This window comes from Delphinus delphis, chromosome X (genome assembly GCF_949987515.2).
Source record: "Delphinus delphis chromosome X, mDelDel1.2, whole genome shotgun sequence".
In the NCBI taxonomy this organism is placed as follows: Eukaryota; Metazoa; Chordata; class Mammalia; order Artiodactyla; family Delphinidae; genus Delphinus; species Delphinus delphis.
Window position 1 is genome coordinate 113,469,545 of NC_082704.1, and position 10,311 is coordinate 113,479,855.

The following is a 10,311-nucleotide window of genomic DNA, read 5'->3' on the forward strand; positions in this document are numbered from 1 at the left end:
GAGGAAAATGTTGAGGGTTTGGAATAGGTTTGCCCAGGATTAAAGGCCCATTTCAGACTGAAAATAGTAAATATCTAATCTTTATTTAAAAAAATAGGTCACCAAAGAATCTGTACTAAGGGCACTTGTGGTTTATGTTTGTGTAATACAACTTGTTTAAATTTTTTTTCTCACTATTTTCATTCTGGTCTTTATTCCCACACAATCTAAATCACTGACATTTCAGTGTATTAAACTCAGTTTGCTAGGTAATAGAAGACAGTAGGTCTAATTCTGCACAGGACTATAAAGTCTGTGTATTGTAACAGACTTCATTCTCACTCTCCCCAATTCTTAATTAATATAATTATTACATGACTCATAAAATGTACTGGTGGTAAGAAGGCCCAGAATACTGGAGTTATATTTAATCCACTATAATGTTTTCCTCGTATATAAGAGAAAAAATAACTTGGTTAATTATGGGCATATCTGTCATTTAGCTAAAAATCAGCCTTAAATGCTCATTAAGGCATTTATTTATAGCACAACTTTCTCAGCCCCTAGCAGTTTAAACTGGGCAAGTACTTAAAACGTGTTATAGCAACTTAAAAGTGGTTAAAAGAATACATTTATTTTTTTTAATTTAAAAAAAATTTATTTTTTACTTTTGGGTGTGTTGGGTCTTTGCTGCACACGGGCTTTCTCTAGATGCGACGAGCGGGGGCTCTCTTTGTTGCGGTGTGCGGGCTTCTCATTGCGGTGGCTTCTCTCGTTGCGGAGCACGGGCTCTAGGTGCGTGGGCTTCAGTAGTTGTGGCTCGCGGGCTCAGTAGTTGTGGCGCACGGGCTTAGTTGCTCTGCGGCATGTGGAATCTTCCCGGACCAGGGCTTGAACCTGTGTCCCCTGCATTGGCAGGCGGATTCTTAACCACTGCGCTACCAGGGAAGCCCAATACACTTATTTTTGTGGGTTTTAGAGTTTGTTTTCTTCTTGAAGAATGTTTTTCCGGTGAGGAGGTTTTTGCCCTTTGAAGAGTATTCTTCTCAATTGACTGGATGATAATTTCTTAAGTACAGTAATATGGATCACTGTTATAAAGAATAGTTTGGCTTTATCAACCCTTTTCTTTCCTAAAGGGTAGTAAAGGTCTGTCAGAAATGCCTGGGGGGCTTCCCTGGTGGCGCAGTGGTTGAGAGTCCGCTTGCTGAAGCAGGAGACACGGGTTCGTGCCCTGGTCCGGGAATATCCCACATGCCGCGGAGCGGCTGGGCCCGTGAGCCATGGCCGCTGAGCCTGCACGTTTGGAGCCTGTGCTCTGCGATGGGAGAGGCCACAACAGTGGGAGGCCCGCATACGGGGAGGGGGGGCAGACGGGGGGGGGCAGTCAGGGTTGAGAATTGCTTCTATAGAATTGTTCTCTTTCATAGTTAAGTCTCCTCTGGGGAGGAACCGCTGTGTACTCAGCCCTATTTGAGAAACTACCTTTTTCTTTTCTTTTAATTGTTGGTTTTTACATGGTGTGATATAAAATTAAGACAGAGGGCTTCCCTGGTGGCGCAGTGATCGAGAGTCTGCCTGCCGATGCAGGGGACACGTGTTCGTGTCCCAGTCCCACATGCCACAGAGCGGCTGGGCCCGTGAGCCATGGCCGCTGAGCCTGCGCGTCCGGAGCCTGTGCTCCAAAACGGGAGAGGCCACAGCAGTGAGAGGCCCGCGTACTGCAAAAAAATAAATAAATAAAATTAAGAGAGAAAACAAAAAGATGAAAAGCTGTAATATAAAGTCTCAAAGTACTGGTATTATTTAGGTGAAAAGTTATTTGATAGACAAATTTTTCTTGTTCTCTGTCCAGAAAACGGAACATGTATCACAGCAAGAGTTTCATTGGGTGTAAGAAAGCATAGTAGAATATGTGCTGGAGTACTTACATGTATCAAAATGTAGTAGGATATATAAATTCCGTTTGTAATTATAATTTTGTCAAGTTCGTTGTTTATAGTTTAGCATTACCTGAAAAGTTTAATTACATTAAATCCCAAGGGATAGTCCCAATTATTTCATTTAACTGATATTTTCATAGGAAATTTTGCTCTGATAATGATCTATCATTGGGGCTTATAATTTATATTTTTTACACAGAGAATATTGAAATAGGTTCAGAGTTCATTGACCAAAATACTATTATTAATACTATTGATACCGAAATCGAATTCCCTCATGAAAATGAAGCATTTAGGGGTTCAATTTATTATTAGTATTATTTTAGCTTGCTGCTTCATTCCACAATATTCTGAGTGGGAGAAAAAAAGCAATTATATCTTTAAACTGTTTAGGAATTATCTGAGGATTAAAATTTAACTGGCTTTTTTCCTCAAACACTTTTGTATTTAATGGTTATTATTTAAGTATAAGGTATCTGTTACATATTTTATTGAAACAGTTTACATGAGTTTGTAGCCTAATATTTCAAAGTGCCAAGTTGAATAAATATTAAATTGAGGATATCTTAAAAGCACTCAAATAAGCAGTTTTAAACTTTTTTGAGTCACAAGCCTTTTGGAGGGGTATAATCGCTTTGAGAGTCTGATGGGCCATGGGCCCTCTTCTCAGGAAAATCTGTACCTAATTTTGTCTCTAGTTTCAGGGAGGTTTTGGAGTCCCTAGACATTCATCTCTTCTGTGCACTCTAGGGTCAGTTTAAAACCTCACCTCAGGTTACCTTGTTGATGTGAGAAACATCCTTTTAGGTACATTTATAGAGAGAAGGCATAGACATTTAACACATCTATTTGGAGAGTCCTTTAAAATCTTTCTCGAGGATTATTTTAAAAGTAATATCCTTAGTCGCAAGGGTATAGTCTTGGGAATTTTTTTTTTTAAGCTAAGCAAACCATTGAAAACCTCTATTGCTACCAAATGGGTGACTACTTTTCTCCTTTTTTCTTGGGAAAGATTTTCCTTTAGGATCTGTAAAAGTTCATGGTCATTCTAGGATGTAATGATTTTCATTAAGGGATTAAATTCCTTTGCTTCGTGTGGTAAAATTCTGATGAACTTGAATACTGGTGGGAGGGAGTATTCTAACTGGATTTTGAGTTAACTCAGTATTTACCAGATGACTTATACTGAAAAATCTTTTCAGAGTATTTTTAGTAAATACAGTGCTTTCGGATTTTGTAGGACATATAGGTCATCATATAGATTATCATTATATACAGTAAAATTATAGAAGATGAATCTGAACTCCTGGGCTTTGTTTAGAAGTTAAATATTCATCCATGAACCAAAATTCTAAAAACAAACAAATTCTAAGTTTCAATTAAAATTTCTTTACTGTGCACTAAACATTCTAGAAATCTGATTGTGTCTATGTCAGTTTGTATACTGTGTGTAAGAATATATGCATTTCTTTTGTAGCCACGTCATGAATATTTTAATGTCCCTGTGTACTAAATGACTACTCATCATCGTGTATGCAGAATTTCACAGAGGAAATAGAGAGCTGATATGCTCATGAAAGAAAATACCCTCAGCTTGGTGACTGATTATCTTGTATAATAATAATAGAACATTTCAGAACCATTACCTTTATAATTGTAATAATTTTCCTGTTTTCATCCTGTTTTCTGTTTTATTTTCATTCGATATGTGATCTTGATATAGCTTTTCCTGCTTGCAGCTGGTTTAATTCTTGAAAAAATATGACCTATGACCATTTTGAGTAATGCTTCATCTTAAACACATACGTGTCATCATTTATGAACCATCTGTGATTAATCGTGTAAGAGGAATACCTAGCAATTGTTAAAATGTTTACCAAAGAAAATATAGCTGAAATGCTAGGGCAGAATAAGCAATGCATAATATAGTGTGGTTTCATCTTCAAATGTTGGTGGGGGGCGGGGGGAGCTATATTTAGGGTGATTATATTATAGTCTATATGAGCAAACGTTTTCTAATGTATCACATAAAAGTGTATTTGGAAATAATACAAGAAAGTAAAATCTACTCATATAATATTTAAGGTAAAACATTCAGTTTCTAAGAAATTTATAATGCCACATTTATTGAATCACATTTGTGCTATACGGTATCAAACAGTCCCTTTAAGAACTATTAGAAAGCTATATCAGAAAAGTCTCTTCTGCAATATCTGTTGTTCAATAGTAAGTAATCCTTTCAAAGTATTAATACCTGCTTTATTTTATATAGTTAAGATTCTAATATTGCTTAAATACTAATATTTTACTAGTTATGGTTTTATAATTGTCTGCATTTACTTAATGATTTGTTAAATATGGTTTTATATTTCTGAATATGAAAACCTTTAATATTGATAATTTTTGTGTATATTTTTAATAAAACATGCAACATATATTATTATAAAGGGGAAATTACCAAATAATTCATTGTTTATGTCTAGAGAGTTTAAAGCCCAAGTTAAGTAACCTATCATTAAACAATACATTCAAAAGATGCTCAAACTGATTTACCATTGAAAGAAGACCTGTGAAAATGTGTATAAGGCAGGTATGCAGATCAGTTGTTTCCATTCTTACCATTCTCACTGTACCACATGACATTTGAAGCAACCTGGGTGGGCGGTCAAATGAGAAATTTAGCATTATATACATTGATAGCATTGGGAAACATTGGTCTTTTCGTTTCCATTTTTTTCCTCTATCCCTCCCCCAGCCCTGCAACATGTCATTCATGTGGTTTTAATGCTGCATAAATATGCATTGTCTCATGCCTGTTTGCTTTGGATGCTGTGTGCCCAGCTGTAACAAGATGTTGCTTCTTTTGTTATTTGTATACAGCTGCTTGCTTTAAACTAGTAGATTCTGAAATACCTTTCCTTGCATGTCTAAAATAAAAGTATTGCATGTACTTTGTCTCATGTGAATGACTTTTTTCTTCTCCATCCTTTTGATAAATAATATATTTCATATTTTAATTTTTCCAGGTAATTTTTTTTAATTGTCTTTTAAAAATAACAAAATTTACTAGTTTAACCATTTTTAAGTGTACAGTTCAGCAGTGTTCAGTATGTTCACATTGTTGTGCAACAGATCTCCAGAAGTTTTTTATCTTGCAAAACTGAAACTCTACCCATTATAGACAACTATTCCCCACTTCCCCTCCCCTCAGCCCTTGGTAACCAACCACCTTTCTACTTTCTGTTTCTATGGATATTACTAATTCAGATAATAGTTTTTCTAGGTAATTTTGAGCTACAATTTCAGTGTGAACATGTGAAAATTAATTTTATATTATAAATACAACTGATTAAAAAACTCTAACGTACTCTTTGTATAAGTCTCAAAGGAAGAAAATGTGTAAATGATTCTTTGAAGTTAGGCCTTTCAGAAAGGACAGATACTTTAAATAATGCATATTTGAGAAGTAACGTGGTTCTCTTCAAGAAATGCTGTATAAGATTGCAAGCAGTGAACACATAGGGGAAGTCTGACCAGCTCCAGGGAATAGGATAGGGGGACATTTTTACATGGATAAGCTAAGAATGTTAACTATAGAATTCAATGTAGGCACCCTTTAATAAATACATTAAAGGTTATATGATGTTTTAAAAATTATTTAACATTAAATGGAAATGATTCTTTTTAAATTGTCCCCTTTATTTAATACATATGTGATTCAGATGTCAGTCTTGCAGTGTATTTAATGTTTAAGGCTAAACATTTATTATAAATGAAAGAGATTGGCTTACATCATTCTTGGGAGTGTTGCATCACTTCCATTAAACTTTCTTTTAAAGCTATATCATGAAAACTCTGAGACATACAAATAGAATAGTATAAGGAACTGTCATGTACGCATCACTCAGCTCCAACAACCATCAACTCAATGCTAGTTTCATAAATCACCACCCCACCCTGCCTTTTTTTTCCACCCCACCTTTTTTGCCTATTTTACAGCAAGCCCTAGACATCCTACCATTTCATCTTTACTACTTAAGTATGTATCCCTAAGAGATGAGTACCACACCCCCCAAAATTAATAGTAATTCCTGTCTTATTCCTGGTTGGGTTTTTTTTCCTAATTGTCTGAAAAATGCATTTTTATAATCGGTTTGTAAGAGCCAGATTCCAAACAAGGCTCACACTCTATCTGGTCTCTTTAAGTCTCTCTTAATCTTTAACAACTCCTCTGCTTTTACCCGCCTTTGCCTATTTTTGTTAAACTGAGTCCCCTATGCTGTAGAATTTCCTCCATTCTGTATCTGGCAGATTATAATGGTGATGTTTAACTTGTTTTCTTATCCTCCATGTATATTTAGGTCTGTAGCCTGGTTAGGTTGAGGTTCAATTTGGAGGTGGGGAGGGGGGCAAGAATACTTCATAAAAAATAGCCTTTTTTCACCAAAGCTGACTTTTACCCATTTTTCATTAATACACAAACATACTAAAAGGTCATCATATGAACTTTATATAGAGAGCTGGTTTATAGTAAGGCTAAATACCTTCATTTAGATTTCAGTTGAGTAATGTATCAGCTAACATTTTTTGAGCACTTTCTGTGAATCAGGCACTAAGCCTTATCTCCCTTAATCTCTACATATGAAGGTAAGTACTATGATCCTTGTTTTCATAGTATAAGGAATAAGGAAACAGACCAAAGAGTTTAAATAATTAACTTAAGATTATTTCATGTAGTGCTTTACATACAATTAAATCTAATTTATGGATTTATGGTTTAATTAATTTTTCTTTTCCTTGTTTTGTGCTGTACCACAATTAGGATGCAAAAGTAAGTTATTTGGGTACAAAAATTGTTTTCCTCTGTTAAAATCTAGTATGCCTTTTAATTACAAACTTGTTGTTAGTAATACCTGAAATTTGACCTACTTGATCCTTTTTTATTTTGTGCCGTGCAAAATTAGACACTTGGGAAAAACTTTTAATTTTTTTCTAGTATGCCTACTTTGTTTAGTGTTCTTTTGACATTTAAAAATGAGTATTGGTTGTTCCATAGAACAAAAGGCACTTTTGTCCCAGATCCCAGAGCACTCTTTCTGTATGTTACTTCCACTGAAACCATTGGTTGCTCTGGGGAGGTCTGGGAAGGTGAGTTTCTGTGCTCTGGGGAGGTCTGGGAAGGTGAGTTTCTGCAGCCTTGCTGCTGGGGACATTTAAGTCCAAAACTGAGTAAAAACTCAGAGAAGAATAAATACATATGACTTGAAAAAAGAGCAGGGAAAACAAAATATGTGAAGAATGGGGAGAACTCAGCGGGGGTTCCCTGGTCTTTATTTAGGGGAGGTTTTGAATTTTAACACTAAGGTAACTTACCTTTCCTGTAGAAATGTCGGGTAGCTGTGGGTTTGCACTGCGTTTGCAGTGGGCTTGACTGCTTTTTGTGTTACAGCAATGGAGCCCAGCACAATTGGTAGGTAGTCAGTAGGTATTTAATGCATGCTGAAAATATCCTCCTGTGGTCTCTGATGTTTGGGGCAAAAGTCGCTAAATAAGCACTGGCTCTCCATAGAAGTGCCCATACTGCTGAACTGCTTGCGTTCAGCGTTCTCTGAAACTTGCACGCCCTTCCGTGTCAATTTCACATTCTCAAGCCTCCCCGGATCTGCTTACCAGAGTCTCACATTTTCCCTCCACAGGAAGCTGAAACCCCACGTAGCGTTCTTGAAGAAATTGGACTGACATAACTCTCCTCCCCTGTTGATGACTTCTTGTGGCATTTCACACACTGTAGATGGTCACTGCCTTCATGTCCGTGTTAGCTAATGGTGTAAGATGACGTCTTGTCAGTATTACTGTTCTGCTAAGCTGCTTCATTCAGGCCTACACAATCTTTTTTTAAAGGGAACTTTGGTTAATCAAGTGATAACAAGGGACTTAAATATGAATTAGAATGAATGCAGGAAAAGAAAGGTACTTTTTCTGGCTATTTTAAAGTTTATAGGTCTTTCTCTTGAATAGATTATTATCATTACCTTGATTATGTGTATCTATGAATATGACACAGTCAGGCAATATACATTTATTAATTACTGTCTTTGGCAAAAAAGTTAAATTATATGAAACCTGGTTTTATGAAACCAAAGACTAGTTCATTTTATTATATATGCGAATAAAGGGAATTGACATGTCACATATCAAATGAATAAAAATTTCACTCTATGTTGAAACTTTAGAAAAAAAACAAATGTATACCAAAGACCCTTATTAGAAACTAAACACCTTAAAACAAAGGGAATACACAAAAGACTAATGGAATGATGCTGTTTTACACTAAAAATTATTTCTTAGGCATTCCAGACCTGGGACGAGGAACAGAGATCAGCTGTTTCATAATAGTAAGCACGTTATTTTTAAGGCCAAGGAACATTTGACTCCTGAGATAAGTTTCTTGTTGTCATAATCATTTAGTCACTTAGTTGTATTCTTTTTGATGCCCCCAAAATAAAATGGAAATGTTGACTTACCAGGGATTCTTAATAACAGTATGTTACGGAAAATGTTTTACTCCCTTCACAAAGTGTTGCATAAGTCATTGTTTAACGCAGGAATATTCCTTCCAGGGTGCTTGTTACAGCCAAATTTATTTTACTCCCCTATTGCTTCCCTCCACTTAGAAGTGCAGCAAACTTTAGGGCAGCTTCCTTCCCTTCTATGGCACTGCCTAGTTATTGGAAGTCATAAATATAAAAACAGATACCACCTCTCATATGAAAGTGTGAGTTGAATGAGGTAAAATGGCACTAGTGGGCTCTATATTTTTTAAGGATATACAGTTGTTTCAATGTCACTTTTATACATACTTCTATGTATGTAAACATGTCTTCACAGTTTACACTTTCATTTGTATCTGCTGGGCTGGATTAAGCTTTGTTGTGATTGTGACCAGTATTCAGGCCACGTGAGCACGTCTTATCACATCGCCAATTAGTTGTAATAAATGTTCAATGTACACCACTGTCGTGTGTTTTTATCTGTCTCTTTCCAAAAGTTTGTCAAATTATGAAGAGCTGCTGAAGGAAGAATTTAAAGAAAAAATTTTTTGAGTAAAATGTTGAAAATTCACCCACATTTGAATGTGGTGGTGGTTAAAAGCACACACAAGATAAATGGCGGAAGACTTAAGGAGTCTTCATGTACTTCAAGCTCATTAAAAAATAATGTGGAGTCCATGCTACTGAGAGCTTATCTACACATTTATTTTCAATCAATAAATACTGCTTTTAAAACCTTGATGCAGTTGACTTTCTCTTTCTGAATGAGCAACTCAGATCACTCCAGGTAATCAGAGGTATTCCAAATCAACTGGAGTCCACACACACACACACACACACACACTAACCGGAGGTGCTAGCACACTTGCTGAAATGGACGGGTATGTGCCAAGTACTGCCTAGTATGAGTAGCAAATCAAAATTTTGGTTATCATGATAGTTAAGGGACTGCCTATTACCTACAGATAGGAAATGTTACATACAAAATTGTGGATTTTTTTTAAGTATACTCGTTGATTTCTAGAAAAAATAGGAAAACAATGAAATGAGGATATTTAAGATCAAGGAAACAACTACCATCAAACGAATTTGCTAGTCTGCTAAAAATAGATATGTGTGCAATTAAAAGAAAAGGATATGTGTAGATTTAAAGAGGCTCCAACATGCAGCTATCTCTTCACTGAAAACAGGCATATGGCCTTCTGCTGGCAATGTAGAGTTGGAATTTTTGAATCATAAATAGTAATCAAATTGTAGGTTTAAAAAAGGCATTAATAAGTCTAAGTTCAAGATGGACATTTATCAGGATAATGACCCAGTCAGTGGTTTAAAAACTACTTCCTTCCATCCCTCTCATACTACCCATTAACACTTGAGGGAAAAGTCACCAACATCTCTACCTTGAGGACAAGCTGGTGTTCATCTCGTTTTTTCCTCCATGAGCTATTAAGATGAATATTCAGCTTTGAATGCCCACATTTAATTGTGTATGTCTTGGCTGTATTTAGAAAAGGATTGAAAAATTTTGAATTTAGTGAGAATTATTCAGCATTTGTAAATCCATTAGATACTTACAGAAATTTTTCAATCATTTTTAGGGTAGAGGCATTTAAATTCTGGAACAAATCAAATTTTCTTTTTCTTTTTTTTGGCCGCACCACATGGCCTGTGGGATCTTAATTCCCCGACCAGGGATTGAACCCCGGCCCACGGCAGTGAAAGCGCTGAGTCCTAACCACTGGACCACCAGAGAATTCCCACATATCAATTTATTTTTTCCACATATCAATTTTTAAAGTAAAATGTATTCTGGACCACATAATTCCTTTCCTTTAGAC

General features: G+C 35.8%; 1 protein-coding gene across 2 annotated transcripts in view; it reads left to right on the top strand.

Moving 5' to 3' along the window:
• The window catches only part of AP1S2 (adaptor related protein complex 1 subunit sigma 2), a 28,913-nt gene extending 19,706 nt beyond the window's left edge, over window positions 1–9,207 (top strand). Inside the window, exon 5 of one of the 2 annotated variants that reach the window (XM_060001800.1) lies at window positions 7,619–9,207. In XM_060001800.1, coding sequence (XP_059857783.1) covers window positions 7,619–7,666 — 48 coding nt within the window. In that variant the 3' untranslated portion in view covers window positions 7,667–9,207. Of the gene's footprint in view, window positions 1–3,399; window positions 4,865–7,618 lie in introns of those variants that run through there. The other variant, XM_060001802.1, reaches the window with a different exon arrangement.
• The last annotated feature ends 1,104 nt before the right edge of the window (window positions 9,208–10,311 follow it).